We start from the raw sequence: 21510 nt of genomic DNA, 5'->3' as shown, positions 1-21510 counted from the left end.
ATGTGGTTCATATGATATGCAAATGTAATATAACATATTATTTTTATTTCACATGAATTGCATATCAGTAAACATTGGCCAAACCTTTATCTTAAGGAGTCAGCATATGGTTTATTCCATGAAATGGATTAAGTGGCTAAATTAAGTCCTTAAACGAAAACAGTTAAAACATCAACTAGCCAGGACGAGGTCAGAATGATTTTGACCATTTAGGCTAGTATACAATTAGTTGGACACCAAACGTAATGATTACATAAGTCGCACATCATAGTTGGCCATGTTGTGAAGTCGATATATAGTGGATACCACGGTATGAAACCAACCTTACATTATTATTTTTAGATGAGAAACACTAAACCAACATTAGATGATCTGGACCTGACATGCACTTTATCCTGCATGGTGGCATATGCAAGGAAAATGGGCCAGGTCCATGTTTTTAGCCCGGTGGCTCAAGACGATCCTAGCTTTAAATGAACAAAGCCATCAACCAGTCAAGATGACAACCACAAAAAAATAAAGAAAAAAATTAGCATGGTAAGATGCAAAGGCGCTGGAAAACAGCTCTCAAAGCCTCACACATTACAAGCTAAAGGATAAGGCAAGTAACATGAAGCTTGGAGATGTCAAGGCCCTCTTCCGCAAACAAAGCACCAAGGATGAGAACATGCTGACTTAGGAGGAGAAAAGCTCGCCGGCGATGCTAGGGCTTATTGTCTCCAAAAGTCAAAGCACCTCGACACGACACAACTATCCATTTCCATCATCGATGAAGACCCTACCTACTCATGGAGTATGCCCATATCACATGATGTGCAAGTTTTTTTTGACAGGACACAGGGTGTGCAAGTGGCTATGCTATTATGAGCACTTGGCTTAGCACAAGATTGAAACAAGCCCCCGTTCTGCAATTGGCTTAGCACAAGATTGAAACAAGCCCCCGTTCTGCAAGATCGGCTCAGCCTATTGTTTCACGGGCCGCTGAGCCCAAGCTGAGCCCAAAAGCTTGCTCGGCCCATCCAGCGTAAGCGATGGACACTTAAACTCCTCCACTAGCAAGACATATAGCGGGTGTGGAATAGGATCACTTGGCTTTTCAAATACACGTTGACCATTTTTGTAATGCTATGAAACATTTTTAAAATTACGCAAACACTTTTCTACATTGTATAATCCATATTTTTGAAATGTCATAGACGTTTTTTAGAAACGTCTGGATATTTTTTTAATGTTTGTTATTTTTTCAATGGTATGAAACAATATTAGAATCAGACAAACATTTCCTTACACTGTATAAACATTTCTTTTCAAGTGTTTTGATTTTTTTGAAACACATGAACATTGTGTAAATGCCACAATTTTTTTTAGAAATTGGGCGAAGAAAAAATTACACTATGTTAAAAAATTCAAATTCATGGTGAAAGTTTTAAATATTTGGAGTAAATTAAGTTTCAAAATATATGTGTTTGGAATATTTTGAAAACATAAACAAGAAGTAAAAATATATGTAATGAACGAATGAGAAGCAAAGAAGAAAGAACGAATGACGAACAGAACTACTGGGTCATCCCAATAGCAGCGACGTGAGGCACCCTTTGAGTTGAGGTCTCTTCTGTCTCCGTGCGCGCGAGACAAAGTGATGCCGGCAGAATAGGAGCACTTGGCTTGGCTCAAAATTGGAATGAGATCCTGTTTAATTAGTGGGCTAGGCCATAGCGAGCCTGAAAGCTCACTCCACTAGCGGGCATAAACCCCTCGAAATCACTGACTAAGGAGCTGCTTTCTAATCCAGCCTCTCACCGTATCCTCTTGCTATTCAGGGTGTGTTTTTATCACTGGGTTTCCTTAGGGTCTACCTTGTCATCTGACGATCGCCGTCAGAGTAGACGTACTTCGTACCTCCTCGCCGGAATTCCCCTCAGCAGTGGGCAGTCCTCTCAATATCGTCAAGTTGTTTGCACTTGCATGGTGGATTTAGGGAACCAGGGGGGATGGGAGGTCTGATCTAGGCGGAGATGGGGGTAGGGAATGTTTGAGTTGTATCCTAACACCAGTGTACCCTCTATCCTCATCATCCATTCTTGCATAAAGTTCGTGCAAGAAAACTTTTTCTCTCCCAAATAAAAGAACATTTGGACTCGAAACTTTGCATATCAACATCACACAAGTACATCATGTGTACAAAAGTTTTCATTTTTTTGGCGCAGCATATTTTTTTTTAATGATACAATTCAGTCTAAATTTAAAATTTGACAAATGTATGTTTCATAAAAAAAGGAAACATTGTATATAATGAATGACATTTGTCTATAGTTTTTTTTTTGAATTGTTTGCCACATGTCTGTCACTTGTCTATCGTTTTATATCAAAAGTTTCATGGTCAAATGTTTGGAAGAAACGAAAAAGAAAAGTTCTATATAAGGATAGCACGAATCTTGACACAAACTGAATGGTCTAGATAGTGTGGAGGCGATTCTGTAGTTGCCTTGGCCCCGACGTTTGGACTTGCCTTGGCCCGGACGTTTCAAGGGAAAGAAAACGAGAGTCCTTTTTAGCTGCCGCCACCATATAAGACGGAAAAGGAGTCAGAATTCCAACATGGCGGCCTCCACGATGGCAGCACCGACGACCGACCACCTGGAGCCTCCGATGGCCGCGTCCCGCACGCCCATCCGCGCGATCCTGGCCGCCACGGACGCCCTCGCCGGCGAGCGCGTGGTCGTGGGCGGCTGGGTCCGGGCCGGCCGCGTCCAGTGCGGCGGCACCATGGCCTTCCTCGCCGTCAACGACGGCTCCTGCCACGCCAGCCTGCAGCTCGTCGTCGAAGCGGCCCGGGTGACGCACCCGCCGCTCGACCGCCTCGCGGCCACGGGGACCTCCGTGCTCGTCTCCGGCGTGCTCCGGGTCCCGCCCGGGAAGAGCAAGGAGCGCATCGAGCTGGGCGTCGATGCCGTCATCGACGCCGGCGAGGTCGACGACCCGGCCGCCTACCCGCTGCCAAAGGGTAGGATTAAGCTCGACCACCTCCGGGACTTCCTCCATCTACGACCGCGCAACGACACCATCGCGGCGGTTGCGAGGATGAGGAGCGAGCTGACGTTCGCGACGCACTCATTCTTCCGGGAGATGGGCTTCCTGTGCGTGCACACGCCGATTATCACCACCGACGACTGCGAGGGCGCCGGCGAGATGTTCCAGGTGACCACACTGTTCAGCCAGGCCCAGAAGGCGGACGGGGACCTCCGGCTGAAGCTCTCGGCCGGAGCTCCTCGCCAGGACGAGGATGATGGTCGAACTGTCGGTTTCGAGAGTGACTTCTTCAAGCGTCAGGCTTTCCTCACCGTCTCCGGCCAGCTGCAGGCCGAGGCCTACGCCTGCGCACTCAGCGGCGCGTACACCTTCGGCCCCACGTTCCGCGCCGAGAACTCGCACACGTCGCGGCACCTCGCCGAGTTCTGGATGATCGAGCCGGAGATCGCGTTCGCAAACCTGCAGGTAATCTAATCAATCAACAACGTCCTCCTCTGTACATCATTTGAGTGATGTTACCAGCTGAACTCTGTCACGTATATACAGGATATCATGAACTATGCAGAGAGTTACGTGCAGTACCTCTGCAAATGGCTGCTGGAGCATTGCATGGAGGACATGGAGTTCATGGCTAAAACCCATGATAAGTCTGCGATTGAGCGTCTCGAGCTCGTTTCATCGACGCCTTTCGAACGTGTCTCATACACAAAGGCTGTCGAAATGCTGACGGGCTCAGCTGGTAGCAAGAAGTTCCAGACAAAGGTTGAATGGGGAATCGATTTAGCGTCTGAGCATGAGAGGTATGTATAATTGTATGCACGTATGCAGATACAGTTATTGGCACTGATATTTCTGTTATTTTCATGTTTTTTATCGTTGTTTGGGTTGTTGTTGTGATTCCGAATTTCTTGCACACCTGAAGGTACTTGACTGAGGTGATATTTAAAAAGCCTGTCATCGTTTATAACTACCCGCGAGGGATAAAAGCATTTTATATGAGGCTCAACGATGACCAGAAGACCGTGGCTGCCATGGATGTTCTAGTTCCCAAGGTATATAAGGGAGTAATATGTTGAATCATTGAACAATATTCATTGATTTAATTGAAAATTGGTAATTTCTAGTATACCTTAATTGATCTTTGATGTGGCTTTTCTCTCAGGTTGGTGAATTGATTGGTGGAAGTCAGAGGGAGGAGCGCTTCGATATCCTTAAACAACGGTACCAGCGCCTTTTCTTATATTTGGAAAAAAATTTAATTTTACTTTGTAACAACCAATCCATGTCTGCATATAATACTACAAAATTAAGGCACTTGTGGTGGACTAATTAACAACATGTTGTGTATCTAGGATACTGGACGCAGGTTTGCCTATGGAATCCTATGAGTTCTATCTGGACCTTCGACGCTATGGATCCGTGAAGCACAGCGGGTTCGGGCTAGGCCTAGAGAGGATGCTCCTCTTTGCCACTGGCCTCGACAACATCAGAGATGTCATCCCCTTCCCGAGATACCCTGGGAAGGCCGACCTATGAAGATCTGATTGGCCTCTGAAGCAATAGCACAAGTTGTCCATAGTCTGATAACTAGCTAGGGTATAGTGGTAGTAGGTGTAAAGCATAGTAAGTGTAAACTAAGTTGTCCATAACTGAGACTAGGAGTAATACGTGTGCATATATGTTTGTGACGTCTTTTTTATAGCATAAAAAATTAGTCTTTTTGGTAGAGTTCATGTCAAATTTGAATCTGCATATAAGGATCGATTGTCCCAGTTGAATTGTTGTTCTGAAGCATAAACGAAAAACAGACCAGCTTCTAGCTCATCCATACAGAGCAATTTTTTTTCATATCAGCTGCTCAAATCAGGTGCGTCTACACAACTAGAGTTGTCAACTGAATTTCTCAATATAGCTTCTCTCTTCCAGCGTAATTTTGTAGAGAAAGACATTCAAATTTGTTTCTCTTGATCTGCCCGAGGTATTTTATGTTCAAAAGCTCTTATCTTACAGTTCATTGTTTTTGATATAGCTAACCACTCATTTCAAGTGGTCTTCTCTTACAGTTCTATTACACGTAGAATTTCTAACACAACAGGCCAGGCCTTGTCACCAACCATGCATCCACGCCATTTTTTCAAATTAATTCTTGTGTTATCGACTTCTCAGAAGCCCTTGTGTCACGAGGCACGATGGACGATCGATCATCAGCAGTGAGCTCGTGATGCCTCAGGATGAGTTGGCTTCCGAACTGATGGAAGGATCACGGCGCCCTTAGATGCAGGGGGGGTGGTGTATGTCATATGGTTGTTCCGAACAAATGCCTCTAGAGAAGGACATATAAACACACTATGTTTCTAGATATCGCGTAACCGACTGTGTGCTAATAACTGACTAGTTCACACTTTGTACACTCTAGAATTATCTTTTTACTTGCACGTAAACTTATACTATATAAATATATACCAACTTAATTGCTAGACAAAATACTCTACTAAGTTTTTATGTATTTAATGAGACAATTGATAAAGACAAATATAGGCACACAATAATACATCAAGACACATGGAATTATTTGTTGGTCAATGTGATACTCTTTATGGGCTTATATTTGGGGTAAAATCTATAGAAGCAGTTTTAGTTTTTAAAATTAAATATCCTAAGTCAAATGTGAAAGTCGAATCATTTTTGCGACAATTTTTTTTAGTTCCACACATGAAAATTCTTTTGTGTATTTGAATATAATTGTTTTCATTGCATTGATAGTTTGCATGTTATATTGAAAAAATAGTATATATTATATAATGCACAAATACTCATGTATAAATAATAATCTGTAAATAGAAAAACATCAAAAGTATAGTTGCAATATTAGTTGTGCTTAAGTAAAAAAGATCAATATAAGTATGTAAGACCGCAGGGTCGGTCCTCAGGGGGAGCAGGAGGGGCGGCCGCCCCGGGCCCCCAAATCCTAGGGGTGGCCACCTCAGATATGTGCGAGTACTCATGTTCCATCCGCCGGGCGACCAGAGGCGCCATTAGAGCAGTAGAAGCTGCGGAATTAGGACTGAGACTATCATTCTTCTAGTAGATTAATAGCAAATATGCCCGTGCGTTGCAACGAGAGACAAAAGAATTACATGCTAGTCAAATGAGTATGACTTAATCCTCGAAATATGAGTGTCCTCTATTTTAACCTCACCATGTTGCCACTTATCTTTCTTCTCACCCTCGTGAATGATGTACGCGATGTCCATGCGATCTCAATGCATTCGACGTGGTAAATCTCATGGCAACGAGCTTGCCATTACACGACACACTTGTCAATGTGTCGCGCAAGAGAATGGTTAAAACTTTTAAAACAAAACTCATCGACTACGAACTACTCTCAATGCCTAGACATTTAAAGACTTTCCAAAAACTAATCAAATCCTAGACACAAAAGACTTTCGAATCGGCGAACATTTTTTCGGATCGTCAAACATTGTTTAAAAAAATGGCAAATATATTGATATTTTTAAATATTTTGTAAAATTGCATGGATTTTTTTCAAATTCACGAATATGTTTGAATATACCATCATTTTTTCAAATTCATGAACATGATTTTATTTTACGACATTTATTTCAAATTATGATTTTTTTTATAATTTCGAAAAGCTTTGTAAAATCGTCAACATTTTTTGAGACCGGAAAATTTTGATGATTTCCCGAATATTTTTGGAATTCACAAACATTTTTTTAAATCTCGAATTAATTTAAAGAAGAAAAGAACAAAAACAGAAATGAGAAAAGAAAAGACAGAAAAGCGAAATGAAATAAATAAGGCGCCATGGCCCGGCCCATGAACTCCACGTGGTGTGGGGGTAGAGGGGGGACGTTCGTGAGAGAAAAAGGATAAAATGGGGTTCAAACCTTGGTCTTCAGCGTGGGAGAGAGAGGCTCAAGCCACTGCACCACTTAGTCCGGCTATATTAATGTGCGATATCACATACATAAGAGAACTAAGCGCCAGGGCGACTTTGAAAATAAAAATCAAATCATTTTTTCCACTTATGGATGGCATGGTGGGTAATTTATAGCAACTTTGAGGATATTTTTATTTTTATTGACGGACGATGAGAAGCTTTCCGTGCTTTTTTATTAGGAAGAGATTATTCTCCTTTAACAAACAGACCTTGGCCCAGTCTTTCTTTAGCATTACACATGGTTAACTGGAGTTGGGTCCCACAAAGCCCTTTTTCTTGGCTGGGCCATAAGGATCTGGGCAGCGCTGATTCATGTTTTTGTCTCAAGAAAAAAAGCAGGAAACTCTGTTTTTTACTCCAAAAAAGATATTTATTTTAGATCCCAAAAAGATAAAATTAGAGATCAATTCTTGCAGAAAATCCATGTCAAAAGAATCTTGCAAAAAGGCCACGTAACAAAAATACTAATGGTTGGTATACTTGTCTTCGCTGCTTTTTATCAAAAATACTAATTCATGTATTTCTAAAAAGGTTGATTCCATTTAATAAATTAACAATTGGTTATTCCATTTACATAATTAATTCTCCTCCCCGCCACCGGCCGCTGGAGCGGCAGGCGGAGGGGAGGCGAATTCACAGGCTCGCCGACCGAGATCGAGGGGAGGAAGGCTTTTCCAAGTCACCTTGGGAGAGAAAAAAGAAAAGCCTTAGCTTGCACAAATCTCCTAATGTAAGCTCAAGAATGGGATTGTTCACAATTCACAAGGTAATCTCAAATACTCACGAAAATCGCGATCCCCACCAATGCGTCGCCACGTTTTGGCGACACGAGGGAAACCACACCATCTCCGCCTAGGCACCACCTCACTCTCATCTTGCCACCACCTGAGGATACTGTTGGTGAAGTGGACACGACATTTGGTGGGGTGGTGGCGGGGGATCTCGTTGTGTGGCACGGTGCCAGATTTGGGGTGCTCCATGGTGACCCGATGGTGGCTTCTTCGTCAGCTGTGGGGGTTGTTCCAGGTCGTCGGCGGGGGTGCCGCTCATAGGTGGCACAGTGGTGCAGCGCCAGAGCAGCAGCGCAGTGGGCGCACGGCTTGCGGCTTGTGGGCTTGATCTGTGCCCGTGCGAGCCTACAAGCCGGTGCTTGAGGTGTATGGTGTGGAGCTCGGTCAAGGCACCGCCAATTGGATCTGGCGCGTGGAAGAACAATGGGGTGTGGTGGCCATAGGGCGTGCAGGTATATTGGCGCGATTGTGTCCGATCTTCCTAGTGGCGGCTCATCACAAGTTCCCTGTTGCGGTGCAAGGCATGGTGAGGTCTCATGTCAAAGGGCGTAGTATTGGGGTGTGGAGGGCGCGGTGGTGGCTACACATCGGTGATTTTTTCTCTGTGGTGTTGTGGCGGCACGATCAGTGTGCTCTTGTGGCAGCCATGGTCTTCCGTTGCCGGCGGTCTCCGCCGGCTATGGTCAGACCCCTTCTACGGGGCTTCGTGGGGTGGCGGGGCAAAGGCTCTGGGCAAAAGCCTTGCTTCCCAATGGGGATTGGTTACCGGCGACAATGGCATGGTGGTGCTGTTTTCCTTGGGAGTTGTCGCGAAGTGCCCTCCTCTCCACTAGGTTGTGGTGGTCGTTGCTTGGGTTGCAGTGGTGGCAATTGGTGTGGCAGGACCCCTTCCCAGGTTCCGGTGGGGAGTCGTGGGTGGTTTCCCGGCGAAAGCTTTATTGATCGGGGGGTTGATGCCGGCGATGATAACGCCTACGGGCGTCGTGTTTGCTTCTTAAAAGGCATCTCCGGAGATCCCGCTCACTTCTCTCTATGTAGCGGGCGAGTAGGCAGTGGAGGTTGAGTTGGCCGACCATGGCTTTGTTGTTTCCTTTCTCTCTCTCTCTCTCTCTTTTTTTTTTACCTTTTTGCGCTCGTGGTCGGGTTTTTTTGCTTGATTTTCCTTATAAGCCGTGCCAATTCTATTCTTTTTTTATGAAATTGCATGAACACCCTCCCCTCTTGACAAGGTTCTGTCAAAAAAATCTCAGCTGCTCGATCACAACTTCAGTTGAGTTTAATTCAAACCATGAGACAACGAGGACCATACATTTGAACCAAGCAGAGAGTACAATTCAAGCATAGCTCGTCAGCTGGTCACGAACAATGCTCGTCAGCTGCCTACTACCTCTAAAACATCTTATATTTTGAGACGGATATAGTAGTTGGTGAATAATCAAATGGCAACGCCGTCTGCGTGCACAGGTTATTTAATTAACCAATCAATCTTGTGTGACTTGTGCTAGCTCCATTAACCTACCTACCTAGCCAAGTCACACATACGTACAACACATGCATCTTCTTATACTTGCATAAATAAATTCAGTAAGCAAAAACTAGTCTACCAACCTCGGCCAGGTGTTGAACCAGCTGGCAATATCACGTAGTCCCTCCGCCTTAATATGCAGAGCGTGGTTTCATCTGTCAAAACAACATTTTGATCAACAATTACTTTGTTCATTCACGCTTTCCATGATACGAACTATATAATATTATCGCTGGATTTGTGTTTTCTGTTTCTTCAGTAAAAGGACCGATTATGGAATTTACGGCACAACCGATGCATATAATGTCATTGTCATTGATTTTTCTCATGACTTTGAGCAGCATTTGGATGAGCCAAAAAATACGTAAATACCATTGTTGCACAGCTCACCTGACCAGTCATCACCTCCTGGCCACACGTAAGATCTTACTCAGTCCGACGTGTTCACACATTAACATATAAGACCCCACTAGTCCGATTGATTAACTACCTTTTTAATACCAAACTAGTCTCTCCCATTCTCATCCCAACCATATACTAAAATCAATGAATTTTCATTATCATAATGACGACAATTAGTGCAGAATCATCAGACACAATCAGTAACCAAATCGTTAAAAAAAAATCTGTCAGAGGGATACGGGATCTCATAAACAACATTAGCAATCGAATGATCCAACATGCAACTGTGTCTGACAGCTCAAGGCAACCAGGCAAACACCTGTAGTATCTAGTACGTGCAACCACATAGTGTTCCTGAATATAACCGATTAATTAACTCCACCACATGGCAACTATCATTTTCTAGCTAGCTAATTGACAAAGGGAAAAAAGATGAAGAAGCTTTTGCTTAATGATAAATATATACTGTTGGTGACTAACCATGTCTGATGAGTCATGACAGTGTTGTAAAATATGGTTGAAGCGTATGCTTTCGCAGGGACGCGTTGCGTGTTATTTATAGATCATAGGTACAAGGGCGGTAGTTCAGGTTGTTAGGGGATTGATCCTTAAGCTAAGATCTATACAAGATAGAGATCAATCCCAACTAACCTAAACTACCTAGAGTACAACCCACGCAACCCAACTATACGTGTACGTGGTTTATACTGCACCACCACATACACATTTACATTGTCTAACACTCCCCCTCAATCATAACTTACCAAGTTGAGATTGCTCTTGAAATCTTCCAATTTACGCCATGATAAGGCTTTGGTAAAGCCATCTGCAACTTGATCATTGGTGGGAATGAAACGAATGTCCAGCAGCTTCTTGGCTACTCTTTCTCTCACGAAGTGATAGTCAACTTCGATATGTTTTGTCCTTGCATGGAAATACTGGGTTTGCTGAAAGGTAAGTGGCACCAATATTATCACACCAAAGACATGCAACTGGTGAGTGTATCACACCTAACTCTTTCAACAGAGTTTGAACCCATATAATTTCAGCCGTGGCATTTGCTAAAGCCTTGTATTCTGCCTCAGTACTGGACCTTGACACTGTTGCTTGTTTGCGTGCACTCCAAGATATCAAGTTGGGTCCAAAGAAAACAGCAAAGCCACCTGTGGACCTTCTGTCATCTGGACATCCTGCCCAATCTGCATCTGAAAAGGCACTTACCAATGTAGAACTTGACTTGGAAAATTTAAGTCCAGTGCTCATGGTTCCTCTGAGATATATGAGAATTCTTTTTTACTGCAGTCCAATGTTCAAGTGTAGGAGAGTGCAAGAATTGACATACTTTATTGACAGAGAAGGATATATCAGGCCTTGTTAAAGTCAAGTACTATAATGCACCTACCGCACTTCTATAATTTGTAGAATCATGAGCTCCCAGGATTTCACCGTTTTCTTTAGAGAGCTTTTCGGATGTGGACAGAGGCATATTTGACACTTTGCAATTCATCATACCAGCACGTTTTAATACATCTGATACATATTTTTCTTGAGTTAGAAGTATACCATCCTTGACTTTCTTCACCTCTATATTCCCAAAAAATAATGCAAATCACCGAGATCTTTCAAGGCAAAATCCCTTCTGAGATCTTCCAACAATGCTGTAGTTCCCTCCTGTGAAGAGCTAGCCACAATAATGTCATCGACATACACAAGCATAAAGATGGTGATCTTGCCTTTGCTAAAAAAGAATAATGAAGTGTCAGCTTTTGATGGTTTGAAGCCAAGCCTTTGAAGTTTTTCACTTAACCTAGAATGCCATGCTCTAGGTGCTTGCTTCAACCCATACAAGGACTTATCAAGCTTACATACATAATGTTGCTTGTTTTTCACTTCATACCCAGGAGGTTGTCTCATATACACTTCTTCCTCTAGAACGCCATGAAGGAACGCATTCTGCACATCCAATTGACGAAGACTCCAACCTTTTGATACTGCAATAGATAGAACAAGTCTGACAGTAGTTGCTTTAACAACCGGACTAAAGGTGTCCTCATAGTCAATGCCATATCTTTGTTTAAAGCCTTTTGCAACTAGCCTGGCTTTGTATCTATCTATTTCTCCTGTAGCTTTTCTTTAAATTCTATAAACCCATTTGCAATCAATAATATTTCTGCCCTTGGCCGGAGGAACTAAGTGCCAAGTTTTGTTTTTGATTAGTGCACCATATTCCTCATCCATTGCATTTTTCCATTTTTTACTTTCAAAAGCTTCATGTAGATTGTTTGGTTCTTCTGTTGTAGCAAGACCAGCAAACTTGGTTTTACCATACCTGACCGTACCATCTGTACGTACTTTGGGTTTTGCAATACCATGCTGGGATCGTGTACGCCGAGTTTGTTCGGGTGCAGCAACTGTTGAGGAAGCCGCAGAAGATCCCGCAGCTGGCATAGAAGATCCCGCCGGATCTGCCGCAGACGAGCCAGGCGCACCCGATCCGAGGCGGATCTCGACAGGATCAGCGGCAGACCCAGAGATGCTGTCGGGGGCCTGCCGTTCTCCCGCGTCGATCCGCGGCGCAGAGGCCGCCACCTGGCGACTCGGAGGAGCCGCCGTACCACCCCTGGACCTGCCTGATCCGGAGTGCGCTGTGGGGCTGCTCCCAGCGGGCCCACAGTTAGCGTCAGCGCGTGGAGGCGTGCACGTGGACGGGTCGCGGTCGCACGTGGGCAGGTCGCTGTCGCGCGTGGGCGAATCGCTGTCCCCACCTGCAGGCGCGGCGTTCGAGAGATTGCGCTCGGGATCGCCGCCTGCAGAACTGTCGCCGCCAGACGCGCCAGCACCTGGATCCTCCTCGTGTTCCGCGTCAGTCTGGTGCTGCATAAAATCATGGCGCACAACAGGATTTCCTCCAAAATTTATAGCAGGATTTGCATGAAAATTAACCGATGGATTAGCACTAATTTCATCCCCGTGATCAAGAGGCTCGGTGGTGACGGAATTTTCAGGGAGAAGAAGAACTTCTGACCTAAGGAGAGCACCGGCATTGGGGTTTAGTGAGCCAAAAGGAAACACGGTTTCATCAAACACGACGTCACGAGATATGTAAACTCGTCCAGCGGCTACATCCAAACACTTGAATCCTTTGTGAAGATTGCTATAACCAAGAAAAACACAACGTTTGGAGCGGAATTCAAGCTTCTTAGAGTGGAATGGGCGGAGATTAGGCCAACATGCGCACCCAAAGGTGCGGAGAGCATGATAATTTGGTTTCTCCTGGAACAATCGTTCGAGAGGTGTTTCAAGGTTTATCACCTTACTGGGTGTTCTATTGATAAGGTATGTGGCAGCTATAAAGGCCTCATCCCAAAATTTTAAGGGCATGGAGGCATGGGCTAATAGTGAGAGTCCAACTTCCACAAGGTGCCGGTGTTTCCTCTCGGCCGACCCGTTTTGCTGGTGTGCGTGAGGGCAGGAGACGTGATGAGTGATGCCAATTTGCCGAAAGAAGGAGTTTAAACGCTCGTACTCACCACCCCAATCTGTTTGCATGGTGATGATTTTACGATTAAAGCGTCTTTCAACAAGAGCTTCGAATTCATGAAATATTTTGAACACTTCAGACTTATGTTTAAGAATGTAAATCCAAGTGAACTTGCTGAAATCGTCAATGAAACTCACATAATAGTTCTTTCTATTAATAGAATCTCGGGCAGGCCCCCATACATCAGAAAAAACTAGCTCTAAAGGAGCATTGGAAACACTAATGGAATTCGGATAGGGGAGTTGGTGACTTTTGCCTTTTTGGCAAGCATCACATACACTCTCTTTATTCAACTCACTATTTGAAAAGGAAAATTTATTCTTCCTAAGAACATGCTGAACGATTGTTGACGAAGGGTGACCTAATCGGCTGTGCCACCTCGATGGAGAGACCTTGGTGGCACCAAACGCCTGCCTGCCCGAGCTCAAAGGTGCAGATGAGAGGGGGTAGAGGCCACCCCTACACCTGCCTTGGAGGAGGGTTTTCTTCGTTGCCTTGTCCTTGACAAAGAAATAGTGTGGATGAGTTTCAAGAAAGGCATGATTGTCATGTGATAAACGATGAGTAGAGATCAAGTTTTTGGTTGCTTTAGGAACATGCAATATATCTTTAAGATGGAGATTGCGAGTGGGGGGTATGAATGTAGGCTTGACCAACATGGCTAATTTTCATACCTGCGCCGTTGGGCATGTTCACTTAATCCTGGCCAGAGTACTTCTCCCTCATGGTGAGCTTGTGGTGATGTGATCTGTCGCCCCTGTGTTGACGTACCAGTTGGTGTCGACCCCGTAGGAGCTGGTGTTGGTGTTGACAGCCGCTGCGCTCTTCTCCTTGGTGAACGTGATGTCGAAGCGGCGGTAGCACTCCATAGCAACATGATTGGGCTTGGAGCAGATCTGACAGAAGACCTCAGGAAGATCGTTGCGGCCTCCTCCTTGGCCGCGACCTCCACGACCTTGTCCGCGGCCGCCGCCGCCACGTCCACCCCCTCGTCCACCACAACCGTCGCCACGAGAGACGGCGTTGGCGGAGGAGTGAGAGGATTGATGCCCGCCGTCGAACATGGCGAGCCTGTTCTCGAAGCCGACGAGGAGGGAGTAGAGCTCGTTCACCTTGATCGGCTCGGCCCTGGCGCACAGGGAGGAGACGAAGCCCATGTAGTCGAAGTCGAGGCCGGCGAGGATGTATGACACCATGTCATCGTTGGTGAGGGGCTTCCCAACAGAAGCCAGCTCGTCTCCGAGCGCCTTCATGCGGCCGATGTACTCGGCAACAGTCGAGGTGCCCTTCTTGGTGTTTGACAGGGCGATCCTCGTGTTCACCACGTGCGCCTGGGTTTGGGAGATGAACATCTCCGTGATGGCAGTCCATGCTGCCGAGGCCGTGGTGCAGTGGGCAATCTGGATCATCACAGGAGGTGAGACTGAATTGAACAGAAAACTCAGAACCTGGGAATCCTGCGCCTTGCCGATCTCATACGCCGGATTGGGCACATCTGTTGGCTTGCCCTCCTTGTCCGTGAGCTTGGGCGCCGGCTCTTCTCTGTTTGGGTTGATGTAGGAGACGAGCTGAGCGCCGCGGATGGCAGCAACCGCTTGGGCACGCCACACCAGGAAGTTGGAGCGATGGAGGCGATCGGCGATGGGAATGAGGGCTGGTGCGGCGGCGGCGGTGGAGCTTGAGGCCATGGCTAGGGTTTTGGGATGTGCTAGATGTTAGGCTCTGAATACCATGTAAAATATGGTTGAAGCGTATGCTTTCGCAAGGACGCGTTGCGTCTTATTTATAGATCATAGGTACAAGGGCGATAGTTCAGGTTGTTAGAGGATTGATCCTTAAGCTAAGATCTATACAAGATAGAGATCAATCCCAACTAACCTAAACTACCTAGAGTACAACCCACGCAACCCAACTATACATGTACGTGGTTTATACTGCACCACCACGTACACATTTACATTGTCTAACAAGTGTCACTTTCTCCTGCTCTTTCAGCCTTCCAGCTCCTCAACTCCTTTGTTTACAAGAAAACTAGGGTTAATTATCATTGGTGATTAGCCTTCTTACACTATGACAACTCACAGGTTAGCTGTAAGCCTGTAACCACGTACTCCCTCGAATACAGATTAACTGACGCATGCTTAGTATAACTTTAGTACAAAGTTTTACTAAGTGAGTGTCAATTAATATGGATTAGAGGGGTGGTATCTTCTCTAGAAGAATACATAAAAAATGTCCAAATTCCATTTATTTAATTCTACAAAGAATAGTTTCTTTTACTAATCGACTGATCAATTTTGTGTTAAGCAGACTCGTAGAAAGAAGAGAGAGACAAAGACAGTTTTATTTATATAGTGCTCATAAGAAGGTCAATCGTGTGATGTAAGCTGAAGCATGCGTGGGCCTGTACACATGGTAATCTCAACTCATCAACCATATATATCTTCAACTGAGTTCAGACTGCATAGATGATTCAGTTCAGTTCAACTCTGCCATCTGCAACAAGCAAGGTACAGTAGATTTCTGTGTAACACATGCTTCAGGCCTTCAGCTATGTCACCTGAAATTTTAACAAGAAGAAAAAATCAAAAACAAAATCATTTTATCTCACTGACAGCATGAGAATAATTCTTTCTTTTTCAATGAGTGAGAAACAAACAAATGTGGTTGGTTGTTGCTGGTTGGCCTGATGCATTTCAGTAGTACTTGAGGTGATGCAAGAAAAGTTATACTAGCCTTATCCTGTTCTGTACCCAGCAGAGCAGGGCAGCACATGTGAAAGACGGACAGGTGGGCCATGCTGTAGGTAGGGTGCACTTGTTTCCAGGCAATCTCTATCTCACTCACTCACATGATGAACGATCTTCTCCTGCTCTCTCCCTCCTGCAAAAGTCAAGAAGCCCCATCTCTGCATTGCATTTGACAACACATTGATTTCATCAACATCAATAGATTAATCCCTTCTCTTCTTCCCCACACCACACACGGCTGCGGCTGCTAGCATGGAGATTGAGGCCACGCCTGCGCCAGCAGTATAAAATACGGGGCGACGTAGAGCGGAGCGGAGCAGGACCTAGACCAGAGAGATCTTTTATACAGTAGCGCAGTACTTTGTGAGGAGGGGAGAGAATGATGGAGGTGGCGGTGGAGAGCCCGCAGCCGGCGGCGTGGGACCACTTCAAGGAGGAGGTGGAGGTCATGGAGGCGGAGGGCGGCGGCACTGCCGTCGCCACCGCCACCGCCACCGCCGCCGCTGCTGCTGCAGGGGAGCTGCTGACGAGGGAGATCAAGAATAGGCTGCTGGTCCATGCCCATGAGAATGGGAACCATGGCCATGACAATGGAGGAGAAGCAGAGGAGCTTAAGGCTCATGAGGAGGAGGAGAAGAAGCAGGAAGAGGCTCCTGAAGAACCCAAGGTTGCTGAAGAGGAGCAGCAGCGTCACAAGAGTATCTTCTTCGATGCAGCCAAAGGTGACATCCCACGCCTCTGTTTCCTACCCATATGCTCCTGCATAGTATAATTATTATTTTTCCTCATGGGGAGAAGAAGAAGATTAGGAATGGGATTTAATTGGTTGGTCCAATTCCTCTTGCTTAATTAATTTCTTTGTTGATGGATGTGGAGGCTGCATTATTTTCCTGCAGGAGAGAACTCCTGCTGCAGTTATTTCAGGCTCCACCTGCTTCTTATTCCTTAATTTGTCCATCTCTGGAAAGCAATAATTCTCCAAGAAAGAATCCATATTCTCCCTCAGTTTGTCATCTTGTAAGAGCTCTAGGCAGTGTGTGGATGGTGACAAATGTGAGAAAGTTTTAATTACTCTTCTGTCTTTGCTCCCTCAGTTTTATTTACCTGGATGCAGTGATTATTGCATTCAGTATCCTGGAGATCTTATCCAGAAACCAGACGAAAAAGGACACGCGGAACGCATGCTAAAAAGGACAAAATCTCAGTGAAAGTGATATATGCCAACATCCCTCTCATCTGATCTAGGCCTCACTCAGAATCATTGGAAACGTTTTGCTGACCACTCAATTCATTGATATGCATGTAGCCTTCCATGGGAGATGCTGACGGTGACTCGGAAGCTCCCCGAGTCCGCGTAGTCTTTCTTATACAAGTTATAATTGAGATTAGACACTGTGGTCGTTCTCTTAAAATTAGTTTTCTATTGCTTCACTCAAGCCTTAGCTCTGTGGTCGTTCGATAATATAAGTAGTAAAGCTAGTTTCTTATTGCTTTACTGAAAGGTTAGCTTTCTATTGCTTTACTGAAGGGTTATGGAAGTGCCGGCACTGCGATTGGACGTACCGCCTGAGTAGTCCCTGTGGAAATGGTACCGTAGATCATCGAGGCTATCGCCACCGAATCGAACGGAATATCGAATCGTTAGTTGAGAAGAAAGGATCGTTTTACGGCTCACCGAACAAAGGTTAGTGCTGAGACCGAGCAATATGGCGATGAGGAAATTTAGGACAGCTGTGACTAACTTCAGTTTATCTAGCATACCTGCAATTCTAGCTTGGTTTCTTTGCTCTTCCTGTCATATTTTTTATAAATTTGTTGCCGTGCAAAATAAAATGTAAAGTTGCTTCACAATGTTTGGATTAGTACTGATGTTTCTCCCTTTGTTTTTCAGTTCCTGATATTATTACTGAGGTAAGTGCCAGATATCTGGTCACGGGAACGATGCGATCTGGTGCCGAAAAGCAAGACGCAAACGGAAATCCGAGTCCGAAAGGCAAAGAGCTTGAAGCACATGAAAATGGCAGTGTTCAAGAAATCAACCATGGTCCAAACAAAGGCAAGTTAGAAAATGGATCACACTCAAATGGTTCACATCAGGTCCCCAACGGTGCTGAACCTAAGGCAGAGTACCTGTTTGAAATCAACAAGACTCAAATGTACCCAACTGAAGTTGACAAGGACAAACATGTCACAGAGGCTCAGCCGAAGGTCGAAGAGTACGACCTCGAGAAGATTTTGGACCAGCAAGAAACTCATGACCTGTTCTGTCCCAACTGCAAATCGTGCATAACTCGGAGGGTGATCCTGAAGAAGAGGAAAAGGACAGTAAGGCCAGCAACCCCCGATGGACCGTCAAAGAGACCGTACACTGAAGAAGTAACAGTGCCACTGCCTTCTGCTACTTTTCCTGGAAGTGATGAGCAAGAGTCACCCAACGTGTTCCGATGTTTGTCATGCTTCTCCTTCTTCATTCCAGCAGGTATCGGTAACATTTAATTAGAGGCATTTCATTTCGATCAAATGGGACTGGATTAACATCTGTTTTCTTGTAACCAGGATGCAGTTTCAACATATTCCGTATATTTGGGAGGAGGGATGTGGACCAAGTTGGTGTTCTGCCTCCTCGGGCATCAGAGGACACGCCTCCTCGGTCTGAAAATTGCACAAGCTGGCTTCTGTCTTGTTTCCAGCCAGGAGATAGCCCAAACCAACCTCATCCTGCTGGTATGTTTGTAACCTATATATGTTCTCCTGACAAACTTCAAAAAATACATGCGTAGTTATTAATTACCCTGAAGTAGATGTTCTCTTCTTTAGCTGAACAATTCAACATATTGCAGATTCAGTGACAGTGCCCCTGTTGTCCGGTACACAGGGCTCCAACAATACAACCACAACAACTGAATCTAGCACATCATATGTTCATCATAGTCATGGCACGGTTGTAAAACCAGAGCAGTCGACAGTCGAATCATCTTCGGAGAACCAAACTGCTCCAGGTATGTAACTTATGTTCTCCTGACCAAGTTATCCGCGACTGATGTTTCTTTCATCAGCTGAACAACAACATGTTGCAGATCCAGCGACCACGCCACTGTTGTCTGATACGGAAAGCCCCAATGATACAACCACAACAACTGAATCTAGCACATCCTATGTTCATCATAGCCATGGCATAGTTGTAAAACCAGACCACTCGATAACCGAATCATCGTCGGAAGATCAGACCACGACAACCACCACAACTACGACCACATCGGCAATAGCTACCACATCCTCTACAACCACATCAGCAGCAGCAGCCACCCACTCATCGTCTGCTGCAGGTACATTGCGCGCAACATTGTTTTTCTAATGGATTCACAGATGATTCCTTTATCAACAATAAGCTGCAACGGCTATATTTGCTTATAAACGCAGAATATGCCAAAGAATGGTTAGCAGAGTTTGATCAAGCATACTAACCTTCTTTTTTTTCATGAAAGAACAATCAGGCATTAGATCAGGAAGCCTAATTTGTCCATGTTAATTGCATCATCACAATTTATTTAGGACCACTATGTCAGTGCAGTGGACTAGAGTAACAGACAATAGAAACATCGCATGCAGGAATCTTTCACTCAGACGTAATGGAAGTGATAACCGGTGACATGCCTCCCCTGAAGCCTGCCGGTGGAGTTACCATGGATGCAACTCACCACCTACTTGGCCATGAAGGTAAGCCTGGTAAAGTGAGCAGTATGCATGAACTACTGTTATTCAGAGGTGCAGCCTGATAGCAGTAGTTATGCTTGTTCAGATGTTCATGGAACTGCGCCGACAACCTTCGAGAATGGCTCATTTACGACCCATGCAAGTCACACGTCAACACTCAAGGTCGACGGCCCGAACATGACGACTATCGGGAGGGGCGATATGCAAACCTCGCCGAATGCTCAACCGGCAGATCATGTTGTGGTACCAGTCTTCGGAGATGTGAATCAGGTTGCTCCTAGACCCCAACAGAGGGATGACTGGGATATACTGAAAGCCATAGTGTATGGAGGCTTAGTGGAGTCAGTCACCAGCCTCTCCGTTGTTTCGGCAGCAGCATCAAGTGGAGCAAAAACATGTCAGTTACTTGCTTACTATCCACATATTTACCTGATGAATCTTTGCAAAAGCAAAAAAAATATTTACACGATGAATGCACTATTTTGACACTGATATTTGTATTGTTCCATCTAATGAATTTTTTTTTCTCACTTGCCTGCAGTGGACATATTCATCCTGGGCATAGCCAACCTTATCGGAGGGCTTCCTCTCATTTACCACAATGTAACAAACTTCTCTCCCGACTGAGTTTTCACACTGTTTTACTGATCATTACAGAAAACTCACCCCCGAAACACCAAAAACTAACATGTCATTTCACCGTCGATGACAGATCGCCGATCTGAGAGACATCCGAGACGTGAACGACGACAATGAGCAAGTCGGCCACTACTGGCTGCAGCTCGGAAGGCGGTCTAAAGCCCAGCTCCACATGGTCCTGGCCCTGCTCTCATACATGGTGTTCGGGTTGCTTCCACCAGTCATCTACGGACTGTCGTTCCGCGAGAGCAATGACAGGGAGAACAAGATGATGGCTGTCGCCGGTGCTTCGCTTGCCTCCATCGCTCTGCTAGCGCTCGGAAAGGCGCATGTCCAGACAGCACCCAGGGCATACTTCAAGACGCTCATGTACTACCTGACGATCGCGGTGAGCTCGTCGGGGCTGTCGTACGTCGCCGGCGTGCTCATCACGCGGCTCCTGGAGCACTTTGGTGTCATCGAGCAAGGCGGTTCGGCAGCTCCAGCTCCTCCAGGGCTGTCGTTCGCTCATTCAGTGGGTGCACAGACATCTGCATGGGCCTCATTCTGAAGTTTGATGTCTGAACTCTGAAGTTCATGGGAACACTGGTGCAAAAAAAGAAGACATGTATGAGTCCAAAGAGCAAGTTCCTGAAGATATGTAGGGGGTGCAGCCTGAACATCTTCTTGTTGCACACTGGCTAGATTACCTTGCGCCATATCTTCCAGTTGGGCTTCAGTTGGCACTAAAACATGAAGGCACACATTAAGATGGTAGAAACATATACAATATAATTAGAACAGATGTCTCGTTGAGCTTCATATTTATTTTCAAGAATTTAATATTCCATAATGGAAATGGACCAGACGCACACAAAAAGGAAGAAAAACACACAATAACCTGACATTCGAGCCCCTCAATCGTTGCATTGTGCAAGCACACAGCGGTTATAAATATCCAACCTAAATATTGGTAAATATATTACTGGTAGAAAAAATGACACCGCGCCTGTCCATAACAACTTACATCAAACCATATAGTAGGATGCAGACATGAAACATCACCTAGGACTAGGAGTGCCCAAAATATTGTGACTTTTATTATTAAAAAATACTAGAACCCTACATATATCAGTTATGCCACATGATGCCATAGTGCTAAATTCAAAATACAA

At 45.1% G+C, this 21510-nt stretch overlaps 2 protein-coding genes across 3 annotated transcripts; both read left to right on the top strand.

The window, feature by feature from the left end:
• Nucleotides 1-2584: 2584 nt before the first annotated feature.
• LOC123167052 (asparagine--tRNA ligase, cytoplasmic 3) lies at nucleotides 2585-4808 on the top strand. Its single transcript, XM_044584890.1, has 5 exons — nucleotides 2585-3495; nucleotides 3577-3830; nucleotides 3953-4082; nucleotides 4193-4251; nucleotides 4383-4808. The coding sequence occupies exons 1-5, from the start codon at nucleotides 2599-2601 to the stop codon at nucleotides 4564-4566; spliced, it is 1524 nt and encodes a 507-aa protein (XP_044440825.1). The 5' UTR covers nucleotides 2585-2598; the 3' UTR covers nucleotides 4567-4808.
• Nucleotides 4809-16067: 11259 nt separating this feature from the next.
• Nucleotides 16068-21178, top strand: LOC123169177 (membrane protein of ER body-like protein). Of its 2 annotated transcripts, XM_044587025.1 has the most exons (10): nucleotides 16068-16725; nucleotides 17532-17687; nucleotides 17895-18482; nucleotides 18560-18727; nucleotides 18844-19002; nucleotides 19081-19329; nucleotides 19613-19720; nucleotides 19803-20114; nucleotides 20259-20320; nucleotides 20430-21178. In XM_044587025.1, the coding sequence occupies exons 1-10, from the start codon at nucleotides 16383-16385 to the stop codon at nucleotides 20904-20906; spliced, it is 2622 nt and encodes an 873-aa protein (XP_044442960.1). In that variant the 5' UTR covers nucleotides 16068-16382; the 3' UTR covers nucleotides 20907-21178. The 2 variants fall into 2 exon arrangements, with proteins under 2 accessions (XP_044442960.1, XP_044442961.1); XM_044587026.1 differs by lacking the exon at nucleotides 17532-17687 and having other exon boundaries at nucleotides 16069-16725.
• The last annotated feature ends 332 nt before the right edge of the window (nucleotides 21179-21510 follow it).

This window comes from Triticum aestivum, chromosome 7D, assembly GCF_018294505.1.
Source record: "Triticum aestivum cultivar Chinese Spring chromosome 7D, IWGSC CS RefSeq v2.1, whole genome shotgun sequence".
NCBI lineage: Eukaryota > Viridiplantae > Streptophyta > Magnoliopsida > Poales > Poaceae > Triticum > Triticum aestivum.
This window is presented reverse-complemented; position numbering and strand designations above follow the sequence as displayed.